Source organism: Coregonus clupeaformis, chromosome 28, assembly GCF_020615455.1.
Source record: "Coregonus clupeaformis isolate EN_2021a chromosome 28, ASM2061545v1, whole genome shotgun sequence".
Taxonomy (NCBI): Eukaryota; Metazoa; Chordata; class Actinopteri; order Salmoniformes; family Salmonidae; genus Coregonus; species Coregonus clupeaformis.
In genome coordinates this window covers 28861719-28887313 of record NC_059219.1, presented here as the reverse complement: position 1 = coordinate 28887313, position 25595 = coordinate 28861719, and the positions used below count along the sequence as shown (strand labels likewise).

General features: G+C 44.4%; 1 protein-coding gene across 1 annotated transcript in view; it reads left to right on the top strand.

Moving 5' to 3' along the window:
• Nucleotides 1–25595, top strand: part of LOC121543511 (receptor-type tyrosine-protein phosphatase U-like) — a 433678-nt gene that overhangs the window by 385676 nt on the left and 22407 nt on the right. Inside the window, exons 27-29 of the mRNA XM_041853422.1 lie at nucleotides 2758–3072; nucleotides 13497–13622; nucleotides 15132–15289. Coding sequence (XP_041709356.1) covers nucleotides 2758–3072; nucleotides 13497–13622; nucleotides 15132–15289 — 599 coding nt within the window. The remainder of the gene's footprint in view (nucleotides 1–2757; nucleotides 3073–13496; nucleotides 13623–15131; nucleotides 15290–25595) is intronic.

The following is a 25595-nucleotide window of genomic DNA, read 5'->3' as shown; positions in this document are numbered from 1 at the left end:
TTAGGATTTGACAGCCCATGTCAAACATTTTCAACCTCCTGAGGGGACTGTGAGAGTGTTTGTGGACCATTTTTCCTCACACCAAGGAACTTGAAGCTCTTGACCGGCTCCACTGTTTCCTGTAGTCCACGATCAACTCCTTGGTCTTATGGATGTTGAGGGAGAGGTTGTTGTTCCGGCACTACACTGCCAGGTAACTGTCCTCCTCCCTATAGTCTGTCTCATCATCGCCGGTGTTCAGGCCTACAACCGTCATGTCGTCAGCAAACTTGATGATGGTGTTTGAGTCGTTCGTGGCCACGCAGTCGTGGGTGAACAGGGAGTACAGGAGGAGACTAAGCACACACCCCTGTGGGGCCCCGATGATGAGGGTCAGTGGGGTGGAGGTGATATTGCCTACCCTCACCACCTCAGGTCAGCCCGTCAGGAAGTTCAGGATTTAGTTGCAGAAGGAGGTGTTCAGTCCCAGGGCCCTAAGCTTGGTGACGAGCTTCAAGGGATCAATGGTGTTGAACACTGAGCTGTAGTCAATGAACAGCATACTTACATACTGTAGGTATTCCTCTTATCTAGGTGGGTGATGGCCGTGTGGAGTGCAATTGAGATTGCATCGTCTATGGATCTGTTGGGGTGGTATCCAAATTGGAGTGGGTCTATGGTGTCTGCGATGATGGAGTTGATGTCTGCCCATAACCAGCCTCTCAAAGCACTTCATGATTGCAGATGTGAGCGCTATAGGGTGTCATGTAAAAATCTTCCCAGCGTGAAATAGTTCCCAATTGTTCTGATTGTGTTGTGATTGTGACGTCATGTTGTAAACATTTTCTATGTGGATGGCTGAACTCATTTCTCTCACACCCCTTCGCCCTTGATTTATCTAGCTAACTAGCATAATTAGCTGTAAACTGGTCGAGATGGCTTGTTCTCAGAGGTGTGCAGTTATCTAGATAACTAACTAACAAACAAATATATGCACTGTCAATCGAAAACGTAGCGCCCAAGTCTTTGCAATCGCAAAAAAAACGCTCCTCACATTAACCCTCAGCACTTCGATGCGCGAGTCCGGGTATTTATATACTAACCTGATGCCTCAACAAGCTTCTGATTGGTCAGAGTCAATACTCCTGGCCACCATTGATTGGCAGACGTGTAAAGCAAATGCGCATGCCCACTGTTTTTTGAGGTCGAGGGAGGGTGTGAGAGAAACATCCGCATGAGCTCAGCCATCCACATAAAGAGATGCGTGTGCAATTATTGAGCTGGAAACATTTTCACACTGGGAGAAATTTTACAGCATGACGTCACAATCAGAACACATAGCAGAACGACTGGGAACAATTTCACGCTGGGAAGATTTTTACATGACACATGGCAGTAGTCATTGTCACATGAAGCCTTAGAGTTCTTGGGAACAGGAATGATGGTGGTCCTTAAAACATGTGGGGATTACAGACTAGGACAAGGACAGGTTGAAAATTACTGTGAATTTGCCTGCCATTGACCTGATTAAAGACCTTACTCATGTCGACCTCGGAACGCAAGATCACCCAGTCCTCTGGGTCGTTGACGGCCCTCACACCCGGCACACTTTAACTGTTTACTGTGTTTTTTCCTTAAACACTCCATATGAATTATGCCACTTTCATTACTTGATGAATTATTGCTTAGGCGGGGGAAAAATGGGCAGGGTGGTCTCTGATTACAGGTTGTTAGTTCTTCCTATGTAAGATGGTCAAGTGGATCCCTTTGATCGTGTAAATTCACCCAACTCACATTCCTTCTGAAAGGATCCATGCAATGTATGCCAAATACAACCTCAAGCTATATTTTGCTCATGCTGTATCTATCACAAAGCCCAGATAGAGCCAATACCAGCCAGTATTTACATTTTAAATTTTTTGTCATTTAGCAGACGCTCTTATCCAGAGCGACTTACAGTTATACATACTGGCCCCCCGTGGGAATCGAACCCACAACCCTGGCATTGATCAACCCTGGCCATGCTCTACCAACTGAGCTACATCCCTGCCGGCCATTCCCTCCCCTACCCTGGACGACGCTGGGCTAATTGTGCGCCGCCCCATGGGTCTCCCGGTCACGACCGGCTACGACAGAGCCTGGATTCGAACCAGGATCTCTAGTGGCACAGCTAGCACTGCGATGCAGTGCCTTAGACCACTGCGCCACTCGAGAGACAAGATCAGCATTTCCCAGATCTATTATTGATGTGGTGCTTTAATTATCAAAATATTCTGTTCATATTGTCTTATGTAATTAGGGTGGAATGCTTGTTAATGTTCATCAAATGTAATAGGTGCAAAATATTCCGTTCCGCCTAATTTTTCCAATTTGTTATTCAACTCTATGACTATTTCAGATTGATGTTAAACCTTTTTAAAAGATGCTTCTAACAGCCACTGTCAATCAATGTACCGGTATTGACAGAGAATAACGAGTGGCCAATCTGTCATTAACACAATGTTTCTCCATCCCCACTTCCTCCCCTTCTCTCTGTCTGCCTCCATCAATTCCCTCCTTTCCCTCTTTTTTTCTTCATCACCTATTTTTATTTCTGGTACTTCATCTCACCTCTCCTCACCTCACCAATCTCATAAATTCTACCTCCATTAAATCTTTATATCCCTCCCTCCACCCCTCTTTCAACTCTTCCTATCATCCTCCCACCCCTCTTCTCTTCCTCTCCCCTCCCCTCCATCTTCCCTCCCTTTCCACCTCCCCTCCCCCTCCCTCTTCCAGACGTTGAACTCTGTCACCCCTCACCTGGACATGGAGGAGTGCAGCATCGCCCTGCTCCCCAGGAACCGGGAGAAGAACCGCAGCATGGACGTGCTGCCGCCCGACCGCGCCCTGGCTTTCCTGGTCACCACTGAGGGCGAGAGCAACAACTACATCAATGCGGCACTCACCGACAGCTTCCACCAGCCCGCCACCTTCATCATCACCCCTCACCCGCTCCCCGCCACCACCGCCGACTTCTGGAGGTTGGTGTTCGACTACGGCTGCACCTCGGTGGTCATGCTCAACCAGCTCAACCAGTCCAACTCTGCCTGGGTGAGCTATATATATATAAATATTTATGTATATTAAGATCTACTGTATGAATATAATGTATATGTATGGATATATTTACATGTTAATGAATGCAGTTTATTAGGAAGGGACAGTGTAACAGTGTAACAAATAATGGCGCCGACAGATAGGGCAGCCATGCTTCTAGCTCCTAAGCAACTTTGCAGTATTTTGTTTTTTTATGTGATATTTCTTACATTATTAGGCCAGATTTTTTTGGTGTTATTACATACAATCGGAAATAACTTTTGGATATCAGAGCGCCGGTAACTCACCAGCATTACCAGCATTACGACCAGGAATACGACTTTCCCGAATTGGATCCTTTGTTCGTACCCCCAAGGGCAATTTAACTGATTCCAGAGGCTGATCCAAAACACTGCCGGTGGAGAAGAGGTATTCGGAGTGGACTCCTAGTCGGACTCAGGAGGCACACACACTGCCCAACGCTTCCAAGTATATTACTCGCTAATGTTCAGTCTCTGGATAATAAAATTGACGAGCTCAGGGCGAGGACCTCCTTCCAGAGAGACATCAGGGATTGTAACATACTCTGTTTCACGGAAACATGGCTCTCTCGGGATATACTGTCTGAGTCCGTACAGCCAGTTGGGTTCTCAGTTCATCGCGCAGACAGAAATCAAGATCTCTCCGGGAAGAAGAAGGGCGGGGGGGTATGTTTCATGATTAACTACTCATGGTGTGATTGTGATAACATACATATACTCAAGTCCTTTTGTTCACCCGACCTAGAATACCTCACAATCAAATGCAGACCGTATTACCTCCCAAGATAATTATCTTCGGTTATAGTCACAGCCGTGTATATTCCCCCTCAAGCCGATACCACGATGGCCCTCAAAGAACTACACTAGGCTCTATGCAAACTGGAAACTACATATCCTGAGGCCGCATTTATTGTAGCCAGGGATTTTAACAAAGCTAATCTGAGGAAAACGCTACCGAAGTTCTACCAACACATTGACTGTAGCACTTGCTCTGAGAAAACACTGGACCGCTGCTACTCAACTTTTCGAACTGCCTACAAGGCCCTCCCCCACCCTCCCTTTGGCAAATCTGATCATGACTCCATTTTGCTCCTCCCTTCCTATAGGCAGAAATTCAAAACAGGAAGTACCTGTGCTACGGACTATTCAACGCTGGTCTGACCAACCGGAATCCATGCTTCAAGATTGTTTTGATCACGCAGACTGATCATATGTTCCGGTTAGCCTCTGAGTATAATATCGATGAATACACGGATACGGGGACTGAGTTTATCAGGAAATGTACAGGAGATGTTATACCCACTGTGACTATTAAAACCTACCCAAACCAGAAACCGTGGATAGATGGCAGCATTCGCGCAAAACTGAAAGAGCGAACCACCACATTTAACCATGGCAAGGTGACTGGGAATATGGCCGAATACAAACAGTGTAGTTATTCCCGCCGTAAGGCAATCAAACAGGCAAAACGTCAGTACAGATACAGTGGAGTTGCAATTCAACGGCTCAGACACGAGACACATGTGGCAGGGTCTACAGACAATCACGGACTATAAAGGGAAAACCAGCTGCGTCGCGGACACCGACGTCTTGCTTCCGGATAAGCTAAACACCTTTTTCGCCCGCTTTGAGGATAACACAGTGCCACCGACGCGGCCAGCTACCAAGGACTGTGGGCTCTCCTTCTCCATGGCCGATGTGAGTAAGACATTTAAGTGTGTTAACCCTCGCAAGGCTGCCGGCCCAAACGGCATCCCTAGCCGCATCCTCAGAGCATGCGCAGACCAGCTGGCTGGAGTGTTTATGGACATATTCAATCTCTCCCTATCCCGGTCTGCTGTCTCCACATGCTTCAAGATGTCCACCATTGTTCCTGTACCCAAGAAAGCAAAGGTAACTGAACTAACTATCGCCCGGTAGCACTCACTTTGAGAGGCTAGTTAAGGATCATATCACCTCCACCTTACCTGACACCCTAGACCCACTTCAATTTGCTTACTGCCCCAATAGATCCACAGACGATGCAATCGCCGTACTCCCTGTTCACCCATGACTGTGTGGCCACGCGCGCCTCCAACTCAATCATCAAGTTTGCAGACGAGACAACAGTAGTAGACCTGAATACCAACAATGACGAGTCAGCCTACAGGGAGGAGGTGAGGTCCCTGGGAGTGTGGTGCCAGGAAAATAACCTTTCACTCAACGTCAACAAAACAAAGGAGCTGATTGTGGACTTCATGAAACAGCAGAGAGAGCACCCACCTATCCACGTCGACGGGACCGCAGTGGAGAAGGTGGAAAGCTTCAAGTTCCTCGGCGTACACATCAATGACAAACTGAAATGGTCTACCCACACAGACAGTGTGGTGAAGAAGGCGCAACAGCGCCTTTTCAACCTCAGGAGGCTGAAGAAATTTGGCTAAAACCCTCACAAACTTTTACAGATGCACAATTGAGACCGTCCTGTCGGGCTGTATCACCGCCTGGTATGGTAACTGCACTGCCCACAACCGCAGGGCTCTCCCGAAAGGTGGTGTGGTCTGCCCAACGCATCACCGGGGGCAAACTACCTGCCCTCCAGGACACCTACAGCACCCGAAGTCACAGGAAGGCCAAAAAGATCATCAAGGACAACAACCACCCGAGCCACTGCCTGTTCACCCCGCTACCATCCAGAAGGCGAGGTCAGTACAGGTGCATCAAAGCTGGGACAGAGAGACTAAAAAACAGCATCTATCTCAAGGACATCAGACTGTTAAATAGCCATCACTAGCACCTTAGAGGCTGCTGCCCTATATACATACAGTGGGGGAAAAAAGTATTTAGTCAGCCACCAATTGTGCAAGTTCTCCCACTTAAAAAGATGATAGAGGCCTGTAATTTTCATCATAGGTACACGTCAACTATGACAGACAAATTGAGGAAAAAAATCCAAAAAATCGCATTGTAGGATTTTTTATGAATTTATTTGCAAATTATGGTGGAAAATAAGTATTTGGTCACCTACAAACAAGCAAGATATCTGGCTCTCACAGACCTGTAACTTCTTCTTTAAGAGGCTCCTCTGTCCTCCACTCGTTACCTGTATTAATGGCACCTGTTTGAACTTGTTATCAGTATAAAAGACACCTGTCCACAACCTCAAACAGTCACACTCCAAAGTCCACTATGGCCAAGACCAAAGAGCTGTCAAAGGACACCAGAAACAAAATTGTAGACCTGCACCAGGCTGGGAAGACTGAATCTGCAATAGGTAAGCAGCTTGGTTTGAAGAAATCAACTGTGGGAGCAATTATTAGGAAATGGAAGACATACAAGACCACTGATAATCTCCCTCGATCTGGGGCTCCACGCAAGATCTCACCCCGTGGGGTCAAAATGATCACAAGAACGGTGAGCAAAAACCCCAGAACCACACGGGGGGACCTAGTGAATGACCTGCAGAGAGCTGGGACCAAAGTAACAAAGCCTACCATCAGTAACACACTACGCCACAAGGGACTCAAATCCTGCAGTGACAGACGTGTCCCCCTGCTTAAGCCAGTACATGTCCAGGCCCGTCTGAAGTTTGCTAGAGTGCATTTGGATGATCCAGAAGAGGATTGGGAGAATGTCATATGGTCAGATAAAACCAAAATATAACTTTTTGGTAAAAACTCAACTCGTCGTGTTTGGAGGACAATGAATGCTGAGTTGCATCCAAAGAACACCATACCTACTGTGAAGCATGGGGGTGGAAACATCATGCTTTGGGGCTGTTTTTCTGCAAAGGGACCAGGACGACTGATCCGTGTAAAGGAAAGAATGAATGGGGCCATGTATCATGAGATTTTGAGTGAAAACCTCCTTCCATCAGCAAGGGCATTGAACATGAAACGTGGCTTGGTCTTTCAGCATGACAATGATCCCAAACACACCGCCCGGGCAACGAAGGAGTGGCTTCGTAAGAAACATTTCAAGGTCCTGGAGTGGCCTAGCCAGTCTCCAGATCTCAACCCCATAGAAAATCTTTGGAGGGAGTTGAAAGTCTGTGTTGCCCAGCGACAGCCCCAAAACATCACTGCTCTAGAGGAGATCTGCATGGGGGAATGGGCCAAAATACCAGCAACAGTGTGTGAAAACCTTGTGAAGACTTACAGAAAACGTTTGACCTGTGTCATTGCCAACAAAGAGTATATAACAAAGTATTGAGAAACTTTTGTTATTGACCAAATACTTATTTTCCACCATAATTTGCTAATAAATTCATTAAAAATCCTACAATGTGATTTTCTGGAATTTTTTTTCTCATTTTGTCTGTCATAGTTGACGTGTACCTATGATGAAAATTACAGGCCTCTCTCATCTTTTTAAGTGGGAGAACTTGCACAATTGGTGGCTGACTAAATACTTTTTTTCCCCACTGTATACTTGAAATCACTGGCCACTTTAATAATGGAACACTAGTCACTTAAATAATGTTTACATATTTTGCATTACTCATCTCATATGTACACTACCAGTCAAAAGTTTGGACACATACTCATTCAAGGGTTTTTCTTTATTTTTACTATTTATTTATAAATAGCCACCCTTTGCCTTGATGACAGCTTTGCATAGCTTTAGCATTCTCTCAATCAGCTTCACCTGGAATACTTTTCCAACAGTCTTGAAGGTGTTCCCACATATTCTGAGCACTTGTTTCCTGCTTTTCCTTCACTCTGCGGTCCGACTCATCCCAAACCATCTCAATTGCGTTGAGGTCGGGAGATTGTGGTAAAATAGTCCTTACACAGCCTGGAGGTGTGTTGGGTCATTGTCCTGTTGAAAAAGAAATGATAGTCCCACTAAGCCCAAACCAGATTGTAAGAGAATGGCGCCGGAGAAGATGGCTGCCGTTTTACAGCCCTCTAACCAATTGTACTATTATGTGTGTTTTTCCGCGTTATTTGTAATTTATTTTGTACATAATGTTTCTGCCATCGTCTCTTATAACCAAAAAGAGCTTCTGGATATCAGGACAGCGATTACTCACCTCGTATTGGACGAAGATTTTTTCTTCAACGAGGCGGCCGCGAAGGATATCCTACAGACACCCGACAAGGCCCAAATCCCTGTCATTCGCATGAGGAAGAGACGGAGATATCGTGGACGTAGGTCGGGGTGCCTTGTAAGGATCCGACGGCGAGCGACTAAACTGCCTCTTCCATCAATCCTATTAGCCAATGTTTAATCATTTGAAATTAAATTGGACAACCTAAGATTAAGGTTATCCTACCAACGGGACATTATAAACTGTAATATCTTATGTTTCACCGAGTCGTGGCTGAACGACGAAATGGATAACATACAGCTAGCGGGCTATACGCTACATCGGCAGGATAGAACGGCTGACTCCGGTAAGACAAGGGGTGGCGGTCTGTGTATATTTGTAAACAGCTGGTGCACAAAATCAAATACTAAGGAAGTCTCAAGGTTTTGCTCGCCTGAGGTAGAGTATCTTATGATAAGCTGTAGACCACACTATTTACCAAGAGAGTTTTCATCTATATTTTTCATAGCTGTCTATTTACCACCACAAACCAAATCTGGCATTAAGATTGCACTGAATGAGCTGTATATGGCCATAAGTCAACAGGAAAACGCTCATCCAGAGGCAGCGCTCCTAGTGGCCGGGGACTTTAATGCAGGGAAACTTAAATCCGTTCTACCTAATTTCTACCAGCATGTTAAATGTGCAACCAGAGGAAAAAAAACTCTAGACCACCTTTACTCCACACACAGAGATGCATACAAAGCTCTCCCTCGCCCTCCATTTGGCAAATCTGACCATAACTCTATCCTCCTGATTCCTGCTTATAAGCAAAAACTAAAGCAGGAAGCACCAGTGACTCGGTTAATAAAAAAGTGGTCAGATGACGCAGATACTAAGCTACAGGACTGTTTTGCTAGCACAGACTGGAACATGTTCCGGGATTCTTCAGATAGCATTGAGGAGTACACCACATCAGTCACTGGCTTCATTAATAAGTGCATCGATGATGTCATCCCCACAGTGACCGTACGTACATACCCCAACCAGAAGCCATGGATTATAGGAAACATCCGCACTGAGCTAAAGGGTAGAGCTGCCGCTTTCAAGGAGCGGGACTCTAACCCGGACGCTTATAAGAAATCCCGCTATGCCCTCCGACGAACCATCAAACAGGCAAAGAGTCAATACAGGACTAAGATTGAATCGTACTACACCGGCTCTGACGCTCGTCAGATGTGGCAGGGCTTGAAAACTATTACAGACTACAAAGGGAAGCACAGCCGCGAGCCGCTCAGTGTTACAAGACTTCCAGACGAGCTAAACCACTTCTATGCTCGCTTCGAGGCAAGCAACACTGAAGCATGCATGAGAGCACCAGCTGTTCCGGATGACTATGTGATCACGCTCTCCGTAGCCGATGTGAGTAAGACTTTTAAGCAGGTCAACATTCACAAGGCCGCAGGGCCAGACGGATTACCAGGATGTGTACTCCGAGCATGTGCTGACCAACTGGCAAGTGTCTTCACTGACACTTTCAACATGTCCCTGACTGAGTCTGTAATACCAACATGTTTCAAGCAGACCACCATAGTCCCCGTGCCCAAGGACTCTAAGATAACCTGCGTAAATGACTACCGACCCATAGCACTGACGTCTGTAGCCATGAAGTGCTTTGAAAGGCTGGTCATGGCTCACATCAACACCATTATCCCAGAAACCCTAGACCCACTCCAATTTGCATACCGCCCCAACAGATCCACACATGATGCAATCTCTATTGCACTTCACACTGCCCTTTCCCACCTGGACAAGAGGAACACCTACGTGAGAATGCTATTCATTGACTACAGCTCAGCATTCAACACCATAGTGCCCTCAAAGCTCATCACTAAGCTAAGGATCCTGGGACTAAACACCTCCCTCTGCAACTGGATCCTGGACTTCCTGACGGGCCGCCACCAGGTGGTAAGGGTAGGTAACAACACATCTGCCACACTGATCCTCAACACGGGGGCCCCTCAGGGGTGCGTGCTCAGTCCCCTCCTGTACTCCCTGTTCACCCATGACTGCATGGCCAGGCACGACTCCAACACCATCATTAAGTTTGCCGACGACACAACATTGGTAGGCCTGATCACCGACAACGATGAGACAGCCTATAGGGAGGAGATCAGAGACCTGGCCGTGAGGTGCCAGGATAACAACCTCTCCCTCAACATGACCAAGACAAAGGAGTTGATTGTGGACTACAGGAAATAAAAGAGGACTGAGCACGCCCCCATTCTCATTGACGGGGCTGTAGTGGAACAGGTTGAGAGCTTCAAGTTCCTTGGTGTCCACATCACCAACGAACTATCATGGTCCAAACACACCAAGACAGTCGTGAAGAGGGCACGACAAAGCCTATTTCCCCTTAGGAGACTGAAAAGATTTGGCATGGGTCCTCAGATCCTCAAAAAATTATACAGCTGCACCATCGATGGCATCCTGACTGGTTGCATCACCGCCTGGTATGGCAACTGCTTGGCCTCCGACCGCAAGGCACTACAGAGGGTAGTGCGTACGGCCCAGTACATCACTGGGGCCAAGCTCCCTGCCATCCAGGACCTCTATACGAGGCGGTGTCAGAGGAAGGCCCTCAAAATTGTCAAAGACTCCAGCCACCCTAGTCATAGACTGTTCTCTCTGCTACCGCACGGCAAGTGGTACCGGAGTGCCAAGTCTAGGTCCAAAAGACTTCTCAACAGCTTCTACCCCCAAGCCATAAGACTCCTGAACAGCTAATCATGGCTACCCGGACTATTTGCACTGCCCCCCCACCCAATCTTTTTACGCTGCTGCTACTCTGTTAATTATTTATGCATAGTCACTTTAACTCTACCCACATTTACATATTACTTCAACTACCTCAACTAGCCGGTGCCCCCGCACGTTGACTCTGCACCGGTACCCCCTGTATATATAGCCTCCCTACTGTTATTTTATTTTACTTCTGCTCTTTTTTTCTCAACACTTTTTTGTTGTTGATTTATTTTACTTTTTTATTAAAAATAAATGCACTGTTGGTTAAGGGCTGTAAGTAAGCGTTTCACTGTAATGTCTGCACCTGTTGTATTCGGCGCATGTGGCCAATAAAATTTGATTTGATTTGACTAAGCCCAAACCAGATCGGATGGCATATCGCTGCAGAATGCTGTGGTAGCCATGCTGGTTAAGTGTGCCTTGAATTCTAAATAAATTACAGACAGTGTCACCAGCAAAGCACCCCCACACCATAACACCTTCTCCTCCATGCTTTACGGTGGGAACCACACAAGCGGAGATCATCCGTTCATTTTCACCGCGTCTCACAAAGACACGGTAGTTGGAACCAAAGATCTCCAATTTGGACTCCAGACCAAAGGACAAATGTCCACCGGTCTAATGTCCATTGCTCGTGTTTCTTGGCCAAGCAAGTCTCTCCTTCTTATTGGTGTCCTTTAGTAGTGGTTTCTTTGCAGCAATTCGACCATGAAGGCATGATTCACACAGTCTCCTCTTGAGATGTCTGTTACTTGATCTCTGTGAAGCATTTATTTGGGCTGCAATTTCTGAGGTTGGTAACTCTAATGAATTCATCCTCTGCAGCAGAGATAACTCTGGGTCTTCCATTCCTGTGGCGGTCCTCATGAGATCCAGTTTCATCATAGCGCTTGATGGTTTTTGCAACTGCACCTGAAGAAACTTTCAAAGTTCTTGAAATGTTCCGTATTGACTGACCTTCATGTCTTAAATAATGATGGACTGTCATTTCTCTTTGCTTATTTGAGCTGTTCTTGCCATTAATATGGACTTGGTCTTTTACCAAATAGGGCTATCTTCTGTATACCCCCCTTCCTTGTCACAACACAACTGATTGGCTCATACGCATTAAGAAGGAAATAAATTCCACAAATTAACTTTAACTTTTAAGAAGTCACACCTGTTAATTGAAATGTGACTACCTCGTGAAGCTGGTTGAGAGAATGCCAAGAGTGTGCAAAGCTGTCATCAAGGCAAAGAGTGGATTTTTGAAGAATCTCAAATATAAAATATATTTTGATTTGTTTAACACTTTTTTGGTTACTACATGATTCCATATGTGTTATTTCATAGTTTTGATGTCTTCAATATTATTATACAATGTAGAAAATAGTAAAAATAAAGAAAATCCCTTGATTGAGTAGGTGTGTCCAAACTTTTGACTGGTACTCTATATACTGTGTTCTGTTCTATTCTACTGTATTTTAGTCTATGCCGCTCTGACATTGCTCGTCCAAATATTTATATATTCTTAATTCCATTCCTTTACTTTAGATTTGTGTGTATTGTTGTGGAATTGTTAGATATGACTTGTTAGATATTATTGCACTGTTTGAGCTAGAAACACAAGCATTTCGCTACACCCTCAATAACATCTGCTAAACATGTGTCTGTGACTAATAACATTTGATTTGAATTTATATGAATCCGCATTTCACTTTTCACAATGAAAATTGCTGCAGATCTGAATCTGAATCTAGTTCTGATTCTACTGGCAGTGTCTGGGATGCTGTATCTTAGCTCAACTCTTGCTCCTGTGGCAATAGTGCTGAAAGCGTAAGACTTAGCCAGTCAGAGCCATACTGCTCTGCCATCATTTAGTCTCTGTATGAGTGTGTGTGCTTTTGGATTTGTTCTTTCACACCACATTGTGCCTCTTTTATCTCTGACCACATTGAGTCAGTAACACTCCTCGCTTAATTTTGGTCTCTAGAGAAGCAGCTATATCACTTTTAGTCCTACCCCCAAGCTATAACTCAAGGGTTCTCTTTGTAGGTATCTCACAGTGTCTGCCTGACTGCCTCTTAATGCTTTATAAGACACTTGTCACAGGGCATTACCCCATCCCCCTCTGCTCCTGTCTCATCTCCTTAATACTGGCCCACTTCTCTGTTGCACTCTCTCTCTCTCTCTCTCTCTCTCTCTCTCTCTCTCTCTCTCTCTCTCTCTCTCTCTCTCTCTCTCTCTCTCTCTCTCTCTCTCTCTCTCTCTCTCTCTCTCTCTCTCTCTCTCTCTCTCTCTCGCTCGCTCGCTCGCTCACTCTCTCTCCCCTCTCTCTCTCTATTTATTCACTCTGTTTCATCATTATGTGAGAGCCCTTCCTCTCAGTAAGGTCTGCTAGTTTTTGTTACCTGTTCCAATCATATGGCGTTGGAACACTTTTGGAGTCGTCACAGGGTGGTTTCGGGGGTGAGTTGATTAGACTCTGATGTTTCCCTTTTGGAATCTTGACAGTGATCCAAATGAACTATTTTCTCCTCCTCCTCTTTTCACTCTACCCTCTCTCCCTGTCTCTCTCTCTCCCCTCCTCTCTCTCTCACTAGCCCTGTGTCCAGTACTGGCCAGAGCCTGGTCTACAGCAGTATGGGCCCATGGAGGTTGAGTTCCTGTCCATGTCAGCTGACGACGACATCATCACTCGTCTGTTCCGTGTCAAAAACGTGACAAGGGTGAGTCACTAAGAGCATTTATACACCCATGCTTGCACGCGCCACACACACACACACACACACACACACACACACACACACACACACACACACACACACAGGAGATGCTTTCAACCCTATAAAACCACCATCTCCCTTTTTCAATTTCCTGCTTGTCATTACATTGATGGGCATCTTCCTTTTCTTCCTGCCGGCATACTAAGGGGGACTTTGACCGTAATGCATGTCACATCCACAATGTGTGATATTCTCATAGGCTCAAAAGCATATTTTCTCCCCCTTTTTATTTGTTCATAAAGCATCTCACACATTTAAATCAAGTACCTGACGTAGAGAATCAGGCAGTACTCATGAAATAGGCTACATGTCAATCCCAACTGAAGAAGATGACAGCTCTGGAGTACTGGTGTTGTCAAAGTCCCCCTTAGTATGCCGGCAGGAAGAAAAGCAAGATGCCCATCAATGTTCCTTCCCTACCTCTGTGAAGAATAATAGAGACTTTGTTTGGTGTGTGTATGTGTGCGTGCGTGTGCGTATCCGTATGTGCCGTTGTGTGTGTGTGTGTGTCTTAATTATCTCTTTCTGTCTGTCTGTCTGAACGGTAGAAAGAACAAAGTTTGTGTACAATACTGTACTGTGTGTGGGTGTGTGAATGAGAAGGTGTGTTGCATCACTGTCAACCAGACTGGCACCTCCATGCGAGGCCTGTCCCTGCTGGCAGGCTGTGTGACAGGAGGTGCCCAGAACCACCCTCATAGAGTGGCATCCTCCTTCCCCCAATCTACCCCTCCTGTCATTCCTCCTCACCTACACTACCTTTACATTTAAATTTTTTGTAATTTAGCAGACGCTCTTATCCAGAGCGACTTACAGTTAGTGAGTGCATACATTTTCATACTACCTCTCTCTACCTCTCTCCTCCACACTGCACTGTCAAACAGCACCTCACACAACCCAGCAGGATGCAACCCACAGAGAGCATAGTGTGGGGAAATTGTGTGTTTGTCTGCGTGAAACGAGGGTGTGTGTGTGTTTGTGTGTGTGAGAGAGAAATATGTCCATAGAGCATCTGAAAATCCCACTTCCATGATTGTAACTTCTCCTTGCATCCTATTTGTTTGTGTTAGTCCAATCTGCATGACTTACAGTGCATCCCTAGCTCCTTAAGTGTAGGGTTGGAGGCTGTTACAGCTGTCACATGTGCCCCTGCAGCAGCAGAGTGATATTAATGCAGGTGCTGGTATGGGCTATAGCTGAGTACACAGGGACATCTCCCTTTCACACCCCAGGTCCCAGTCTCACCAGCAGGGCTAGAAATCCCACACAAACTTATAGACACACATGAACGCGCACAAGCAGGCAGGAACTCATGCACACACACACACACACACACACACACACACACACACACACACACACACACACACACACACACACACACACACACACACACACACACACACAGTGTAGTCAGGTCTCATGAGCTTCATGTTTTCTTTCTGTCCCTAGCTCCAGGAGGGCCAGCTGGTGGTGTGTCAGTTCCAGTTCCTGCGCTGGTCAGCCTACCGCGACGTGCCCGACTCCAAGAAGGCCTTCCTCAGCCTGCTGGCTCACGTGCACAAGTGGCAGAGGGAGTGTGGAGATGGCCGCACCATTGTCCACTGCCTGTGAGTATTCCTGGCTTTTCTATGGCGGTTTTGGAGCAGTGGCTTCTTCCTGGCTGAGCGGCCTTTCAGGTTGTCGATATAGGACTTGTTTTACTGTGGATATAGATACATTTGTACCGGTTTCCTCCAGCATCTTCACAAGGTCCTTTGCTGTTGTTCTGGGATTGATTTGCACTTTTCGCACCAAAGCACGTTCATCTCTATGAGACAGAACGCGTCTCCTTCCTGAGCAGTATGACTGTTGCGTGGTCCCATGGTGTTTATACTTGCGTACTATTGTTTGTACGGATGAACGTGGCACATTCAGGCATTTGCAAATTGCTCCCAAGGATGAACCAGACTTGTGGAGGTCTACAATTTTTTTTCTGAGGTCTTGGCTGATTTCTTTAGATTTTCCCATGATGTCAAGTGAAGAGGCACTGAGTTTGAAGGTAGGTCTTGAGATATATCCACAGGTACACCTCCAATTGACTCAAATGATGTCAATTAGCCTATCAGAAGCTTCTAAAGCCATGACATAATTTTCTGGCATTTTTCAAGCTGTTTAAAGGCACAGTCAACTTAGTGTATGTAAACTTCTGACCCACTGAAATTGTGATACAGTGAATTATAAGTGAAATAATCTGTCTGTAAACAATTGTTTGGAAATATTACTTGTGTCATGCACAAAGTAGATGTCCTAACCGACTTGCCAAAACTATAGTTTGTTAACAAGAAATGTGTGGAGTGGTTGAAAACGAGTTTTAATGACTCCAACCTAAGTGTATGTAAACTTCCGACTTCAACTGTATACACCTGTTCTGAAAGGCCCCAGAGTCTGCAACACTACTAAGCAAGGGGCACCACCAAGCAAGCAGCACCATGAAGACCAAGGAGCTCTGCAAACAGGTCAGGGACAAAGTTGTGGAGAAGTACAGATCAGGGTTGGGTTATAAAAAAATATCAGAAACTTTGAACATCCCACGGAGCAACATTTTAAATCCATTATAAAAAAATTGAAAGAATATGGCACCACAACAAACCTGCCAAGAGAGGGCTTCCCACCAAAACTCACGGACCAGGCAAGGAGGGCATTAATCAGAGAGGCAACAAAGAGACCAAAGATAACCCTGAAGGAGCTGCAAAGCTCCACAGCGGAGATTGGAGTATCTGTCCATAGGACCACTTTAAGCCGTACACTCCACAGAGCTGGGCTTTACGGAAGAGTGGCCAGAAAAAAGCCATTGCTTAAAGATAAAAATAAGCAAACACGTTTGGTGTTCGCCAAAAGGCATTAGGGAGACTCCCCAAACATATGGAAGATGATACTCTGGTCAGATGAGACCACAATTGAGCTTTTTGGCCATCAAGGAAAACGCTATGTCTGGCGCAAACCCAACACCTCTCATCACCCTGAGAACACCATGATGCTGCCACCACCATGCTTCACTGTGGGGATGTTTTTCATCAGCAGGGACTGGGAAACTGGTCAGAATTGAAGGAATGATGGATAGCGGCTAAATACAGGGAAATTCTTTAGGGAAACCTGTTTGAGTCTTCCAGAGATTTGAGAATGGGACTGAGGTTCACCTTCCAGCAGGACAATGACCCTAAGCATACTGATAAAGCAACACTCGAGTGGTTTAAGGGGAAACATTTAAATGTCTTGGAATGGCCTAGTCAAAGCCCAGACCTCAATACAATTGAGAATCTGTGGTATGACTTAAAGATTGCTGTACACCAGCGGAACCCATCCAACTTGAAGGAGCTGGAGCAGTTTTGCCTTGAAGAATGGGCAAAAATCCCAGTGGCTAGATGTGCCAAGCTTATAGAGACATACCCCAAGAGACTTGCAGCTGTAATTGCTGCAAAAGGTGGCTCTACAAAGTATTGACTTTTTTTTTGGGGGGGGGTTTCACAATAAAAAATATTTTGCATCTTCAAAGTGGTAGGCATGTTGTGTAAATCAAATGATACAAACCCCACTAAAATCTATTTTAATTCCAGGTTGTTAGGCAACAAAATAGGACAAATGCCAAGGGGGGTGAATACTTTCACAAGCCACTGTAAACCACAGTACTCCCAGCTTAGTTCATCACAGACTGGTCAGCTTGGCCTTCACCTAATCAAACACTAGCAAACAACATAGCTAACACCCAATCACAGACAGTGAAGTAGGCGTTACCTGTGATAAACATCTTGTTCATAAGGCTCAAACTACAGACCAACCCCCAGGTCATACACCAATCAGTGTAAGAGGTGGTTTGAGCAGTAAGCATGACACCACATGGCTTCTTGGCTGCACTGCACTGTACTCTCCTCTCATAAGAACTCAGTTCAGGACCTGACCGAATATAGAGCTATGGAGCCTTCTGCACATTGCTGAACCACGACACGTGCACCTCCGCCAACACAGTCCAAAAACACATCACTCAGTGTTACCCACGACAACCGGGAAAGAGATTGTGGCGATGAAATCAATTATGGCTTAATACAGAATGCGCCAGCTCTCACGACAGTAAATTCCAGGCTGCCAAACTGCTGACGCCGATTGATTACCTTAATATTGCCCGTATTGGCGGCTGCGGCGACTGGGTGCCTGCCTTCCCAGGGTGCATTTCAGGAATGAGGATGTGGCCTCTCCTCCATTGTTTATTGATGTTGCTTTAGCATAAGATGATAACCCAGACCGTCTAGCACCATGAAATGCCACACACAACATGCTTACTTCTCAATTTGTTCTCCCTTCTGATATTTCTTATCCCATTCCTTTTATGTTATGTTAGGTGTTGCCGCTCTGATTCAGGTTTTTTTGAGCGAGCAAGCAGTGTACACTAAAGCAGCATTATCATGTTCAGTGCTGCTCATTCTATTTAATCTCGATTCCCACTGAAACACATTAAGATTTTCCTACTCAGCTGTATTGAAGGGGTGGAATACTAGCCCTGCAAGTCGTCCAGCTCTTTTTCAAATTGGTTGAGGCTAAGAAATGTAGTCAAAATAATCAATGAAGCCTTAAAATCCCACTCAGATAGTAAAGAGGAAAGACGATAAGTGAGAAATGCCAAGTTTTTATAGTGGTCTAGCATCAATGACACTTACTGCCCAGTATAGTATACAAAATGATATAACCCCTTCTCCTGGCTTCGGAGGTTCCCGCGCCATCATCCCTTACCTGGACTCGGATCAGCTGTGTATGATACACCGGCTCCTCCATCAGCCACAATGCGTTTTGTGGCCAGCTCGAGGCGCAAAAACTGCCGCACCTTCTCTGCCATTTCACCAGCCATTATCACCGGCAGCTCTATGGTGAGAAACATCTAGGTTCCTGGGGAAAAAACCCTTTGCTATCCTGGAGCACGAATACGGGACATTACTAGACTGTTTCCTACCATTCTACAACAGCTGCCGGGGGCTGACGATGTCGTAGTCCATGTGGGGTCAAACGACATTAGGAGGGCTAGCATGGAACTGCTTAAACTGGATTTTAAAGAACTGATTCAAGCTCTGAAAGACTCCAAAAAGCGTCAGATTATTTCAGGCCCTGTGTAATTGCTGGGCCACGGCAGGGAACGATTCAGCAGGCTACTGGCATAACATATCTAGCTAAAAGACTACTGTAGCTCTGTTGGCATAACTTTTATAGATAACTTCGACACCTTTTGGAAACAGAATATGCTCTACAGGAATGACCGAGTCCATCCAAATCTTCTTGGTGCCTGGATCCTGTCCTCGCATTTCAAGGCCGCGTTGAGACAATGACTTATCAGTGACCCAAGCCCTGCTCAGATAATCCCTACCATTGTGTTGCTGAGCTGTCTTAGTGCTGCTGCAAATGTACATTTTCCCAGGGGTGTTGGCATTCATAATGTAAGTAACCTAATGTATGTTCCTCCTTTAATGCCTCTGTCAAAACAACAGCTATTCTCAGCAGAAAGCATGAACCTATGAACCTGAGTTATACTGTTAGCACTGAAACGTTTTGACCTAGTAAGAAGCCCACTGTGAGCAGTTCACCCTGCACTATCAGCTCAAATATACATATCACTGTCATGTCTACCTCTGATAAGCCTCCCAGTAAAGCAATAAAAACAATCAAGAATCCCTGAAAAACGCTACAAATAGCCTACATTAACAAATGTAGCCTAAGAAACAAGGTTCATGAATTCGATAACTTGCTAGCAACAGAAAGCATTCATATACTGGCTACTGCTGAAACTCATTTAGATCATTCCTTTTATGATACAGTTGTAGCAATATATGGTTATAACATCTACAGAAGAGACAGGAATGCCAATGGAGGAGGTATTGCTGTTTATATTCAGAGTCATATTCCTGTAAAGCTTAGAGAGGATCTCATGTCAAATGCTGTTGAAGTAATATGGCTACAGGTTCACCTTCCTCACTTAAAGCCTATTCTTGTGGGAGGTTGCTATAGACCACCAAGTGCTAACAGTCAGTATCTGGAAAATATGTGTGAAATGCTTGATAATGTATGTGATATCAACAGAGAGGTAGATTTTCTGGGTGACCTAAATATTGACTGGCTTTCATTAAAAACTCAAGAAAAAGCTTCAAACTGTAATCAGTGTCTGCAAACTGGTTCAGGTTATCAGTCAATATACGAGGGTATTTACAAACGGCACATGAACTAAATCATCCACTTGTATTGACCACATCTTTTCTAATGCTGCAGAAATCTGCTCTAAAGCAGTATCCACACCCATCAGATGTAGTGATCATAATATAAGGACTGGACCTAAAATAGTGTATAAGTGATCATACAAGAGGATTTGCAATGATTCCTATGTTGAAGATGTGAAAAATATTTGTTGGTCTGATGTGTGTAATGAGGAACATCCTGATGCTGCACTTGAAGCATATATGAAATTGCTTCTTCCGGTTGCTGATACTGTCATGGGTCATGTGGGGTCAAATGACATTATGAAGGGCAGCTCAGAACAGCTGAAGATGGATTTTAAAGAACTGATTTGGTCTCTACTTGACACTAACAAACACCCCATAATATCTGTCCCTCTCCCTCTCTAAATCATGGCATTGAACGGTTCAGCAGACTTTTAGCCCTCCATAACTGGCTACAACACTATTACAGCTCTGTGGGTGTAACCTTTATTGACAATGTTGAAACCTTCTGGAAACAAAGCTCGTATTATAAGGAGGATGGGGATCCACCCAAATCATTTGGGTTCCTAGATCATTTCACATAGAACATTATAAGGCTGCATTGAGACAATTCCTTATCAATGACCCAGTAGTCCAGCTCAGTTAAAGCCTACCATTGTGTCATTGAGTTGTCCATAATGATTCAGCAAATGTACATTATCCTAGGGGCGTTGGAAGACACAATGTAAATAACCGAATTTATGTTCCTCTTACTGCCCGGAATGCCTCTGCTGATCCTACAGCTATTGTATGCAGTAATCATATGCCTATGAACCAGAGTAATGCTGTTAGCACTGAGGTGGTGTGCCCTAGTAGGAAGTCCACTGTGTGCAGCTCACCCTGCACTAATAAAAATAACCTGAGTATGTCCACCTCTGCTAAGCTTTCCAGTAAAGCAAGAAAAATAATCAAGCATCCCAGAAAAGTGTTAAAAATAGCCCACGTTAACATATATAGCTAAAGAAATAAGGTTCCTGAAATCAATAATTTGCTAGTAACAGATAACATTCATATTCTGACTACCTCTGAAACTCACTTAAAAAATACATTTGATCGAGTCCAGGCTCTGTCGCAGCCGGCCGTGACCGGGAGACCCATGGGGCGGCGCACAATTGGCCCAGCGTCGTCCAGGTTAGGGGAGGGTTTGGCCGGCAGGGATGTTCTTGTCCCATCGCGCACTAGCGACTCCTGTGGCGGGCCGAGCGCAGTGCACGCTGACACGGTTGCCAGGTGTACAGTGTTTCCTCCTACACACTGGTGGTGCTGGCTTCCGGGTTAAGTGGGCATTGTGTCAAGATCAGTGCGGCTCGGTTGGGTTGTGTTTCGGAGGACGCACGGCTCTCGACCTTCGCCTCTCCCGAGTCCGTACGGGAGTTGCAGCGATGGGACAAGACTGTAACTACCAATTGGATACCACGAAATTGGGGAGAAAAAGGGGTTATTATTATTTTTAAATCATTAAAAAAATAAAATACATTTGATGATACAGTGGTAGCAATACAAGGTTAACATTTACAGAAAATACAGAAATGCCAACGGGGGCGGTGTTGCGGTCTATATTCAGATCCACATTCCTGTAAAGCTTAGAGAGGATCTCATGTTAAATACTGTTGAAGTAATATGGCTACAGGTTCACCTTCCTCACCTAAAGCCCATTCTGGTGGGAAGCTGCTATAGACCACCAAGTGCTAACAGTCAGTATCTGGATAACGTGTGAAATGCTTGATAATGTATGTGATATCAATAGAGACGTATACTTTCAGAATATTGACTGGCTTTCATCAGGCTGCCCACTCAAGAGAAAGCTTCAAACTGTAACTAGTGCATGCAACCTGGTTCAGGTTATCAATCAACCTACCAGGGTAGTTACAAACAGTACAGGAATGAAATCATCAACACGTATTGATAATATCTTTACTAATGCTGCAGAAATTCGTTTGAAAGCAGTATCCAAATCCATCGGATGTAGTGATCACAATATAGTAGCCATATCTAGGGAAGCCAAAGTTCCAAAGGCTGGGCCTAATATTGTGTATAAGAGGTCATGCAATAAGTTTTGTAGTGATTCGTATGTTGTTGATGTGAAGAATATTTGTTGGTCTGTGGTGTGTAATGACGAGCAACCAGACGCTGCACTTGACACATTTATGAAATTGCTTATCCCAGTTACTAATAAGCATGCATCCATTAAGAAAATGACTGTAAAAACTGTTAAATCCCCATGAATTGATGAGGAATTGAAAAATGTTATAGTTGAGAGGGATGAGGCAAAAGAGATGGCAAATGGGGCTGGCTGTACAACCGATTGGCAAACGTACTGCAAATTGAGAAATCATGTGACTAAACTGAATAAAAATAAACTACACTATGAAATAAATATAAATTACATCAAGAATGATAGTAAAAAGCTTTGGAGCACCTTAAATGAAATTATGGGCAAAAAGGCAAACTCCGCTCCATCATTAATTGAATCAGATGGCTCATTCATTACAAAAAAAGTTTGTGGTCATACGCACATCCTTAAAAACATAGTTGCTAGGCTAATAAAGAATACTAGTATAGAAGAAGATGGCCCGCACACTGTTAAGGCTCCCAATTCACCGCTTTATTAACAGCATTTTGATCCGAAATGGATCTTCGTAAGATCAAACAAACTGAGTGCTCACATCCCAAAATATACACATTTCACCTCGCATGACCACATGACGCATGGTGGGTGCAAGAAACATTTGTGTATCTCTAATAATTGAATAACAATGTAGTGGGTACATGTTGTGGTTCCAGAAAATAATATATATTTACAAAATCACCAAGTGGGTAACCTGGAAGGCAAGACAAATCAAAGTAAAGTGACATATTCATGTAAGAAATGGTCTGATATCAAACTCTTGGTTCATACCTCTAGGAGACATGGTACACAAACGGCGAATCCAATAAAATTCTCTTCTCAATAATAGATTATCATTCATCATTAAACCCACTGATATTGCCAACTACTTTAATGCTTTTTTCATTGACAAGATTAGCAAACTTAGGAATGACATGCCAGCAACAAAGACTGACACTACATATCCATGTATATCTGACCAAATTATGAAAGACAAGCATTGTAATTTTGAATTCCGTAAAGTAAGTGTGGAAGAGGTGAAAAAATTATTATCAACAATGACAAACCACCGGGGGCTGACAAATTGGATGGAACATTTCTGAGGATAATAGCGGACGATATTACCACTCCTATTTGCCATATCTTCAATTTAAGCCTACTAGAAAGTGTGTGCCCTCAGGCCTGGGGGAAAGCAAAAGTTATTACCCTACCTAAGAATAGTAAGGCCCCCTTAACTGGCTAAATAGACGATCAATCAGCCTGTTACCAGCCCTTAGTAAACTTTTGGAAAGAATTGTTTGACCAGATAAAATGCTATTTTACAGTAAACAAATTGAAAACATATTTTCACCATGCTTATAGGGAAGGACATTCAACAAGCACAGCACTAACACAAATAACTAAACATTGGCTGAGAGAAATTGATGAGAAAAAGATTGTGGGGGCTGTTTTGTTAGACTTCAGTGCGGCTTTTGATATTATCGATCATAGTCTGTTGCTGGAAAAACGTATGTGTTATGGCTTTACACCCCCTGCTATATTGTGGATAAAGACTTACCTGTCTAACAGAACACAGAAGGTGTTCTTTAATGAAAGCCTCCCCAACAAAATCCAGGTAGAATCAGGAATTCCCCAGGGCAGCTGTCTAGGCCCCTTACTTTTTTCAATCTTTACTAACGACATGCCACTGGCTTTGAGTAAAGCCAATGTGTCAATGTATGTGGATTACTCAACACTATACACGTCAGCTACCACAGAGACGGAAATGACAGCAACACTTAACAAAGAACTGCAGTTAGTTTCAGAGTGGGTGGCAAGGAATAAGTTAGTCATAAATATTTCAAAAACTAAAAGCATTGTATTTGGGACAATCATTTATTAAACCCTAAACCTCAACTAAATCTTGTAATGAATAATGTGGAAATTGAGCAAGTTGAGGAGACTAAATTGCTTGGAGTAACCCTGGATTGTAAACTGTCATGGTCAAAACATATTGATACAACAGTAGCTAGGATGGGGTGAAGTCTGTCTATAATAAAGCGCTGCTCTGCATTCTTAACAGCACTATCAACAAGGCAGGTCCTACAGGCCCTAGTTTTGTTGCACCTGGACTACAAGGCAGCACGGCTGGCCCTTGAATGGACACAGAGAACTAACAATAATAATATGCTTGTCAATATCTCCTGGCTCAAAGTGGAGGAGAGATCGACTTCATCACTACTTGTATTTGTGAGAGGTATTGACATGTTGAATGCAACGAGCTACTGGCGCACAGCTCGAACACCCATGCATACCCCACAAGACATGCCACCAGAGGTCTCTTCCCAGTCCCCAAGTCAAGAACAGACTATGAGAGATAGACAGTACTACATAGAGCCATGACTACGTGGAACTTTTCCACATCAAGTAACTCATGCCAGCAGTAAAATTTGATTTAAAAAACAGATAAAAATACACCTTATGGAACAGTGGGGACTGTGAAGCAACATAGACACATGCATACAAACACACAATAACATACACACTATACACACATGTACACATGTTACAGATATGTGGTAGTATAGTAGAGGCCTGAAGGCACACTCTTAATATGATGTGAAATCTGTTATGAATCTATTGTAATGTTTTTAATATGTATAACTGCCTTAATTTTACTGGACCCCAGGAAGAGTAGCTGCTGCCTTGGCATCCCCATGGATAGATGATTAATTGAAAAACTGTATGGCTCAGAGGGATGAGGCTAATGGAATGGCAAATAAGTCTGGCAACAGCAGATTGGCAAACACACAGTAAATTGAGAACTCACGTAACTAAACTAAACAAAACTAAGAAGAAATTATACTATGGAACAAAGGTAAAGGATATGAAGAATGATAGTAAAAAGCTCTGGAGTACCTTAAATGAAATTCTAGGCTGCTAAGTTAAGCTAACTGATCTCCATCCTTCATTGAGGCTGATGGCTCATTCATAACAGTATCAACCAGGTTGGCACCCGGAAGGACTCTGACATTGTTCACGCTGCTCGTTCATGCTGCTCGTTCAGTGGGTAAGCAAATGCTCCTACCACTGTCTCTCCCAAGCATCTTTGACCAGTGTTTTGGCTTACTGCACCACATACTGCTTGTATCCACAGCACTAATGTGCGAGTTGGTAATCTCCTGCTCATTTAGTAAAGTGCAGCCAGGATCCATACAGTGAGCAAGTTGTCTGCTTTCTCTCTGTTTATCGTACTGATTTTTTAATGTTTTAATTTAATTTTACCTTTATTTAACTAGGCAAGTCAGTTAAGAACAAATTCTTATTTACAATGACAGCCTACACCGGCCAAACCTGGACGATGCTGGGCCAGTTGTGCGCCGCCCTATGGGACTCCCAATCACGGCCGGTTGTGATACAGCCTGGAATCGAACCAGGTGGTTTGTAGTGATGCCTCAAGCACTACTTAGACTGCTGCGCCACTCGGGAGCCCATGGAAATCTTGGTTTACAACCGGTCTAAAAAAATCTCTGTAAATTCTGCATAAATTCCAAACTG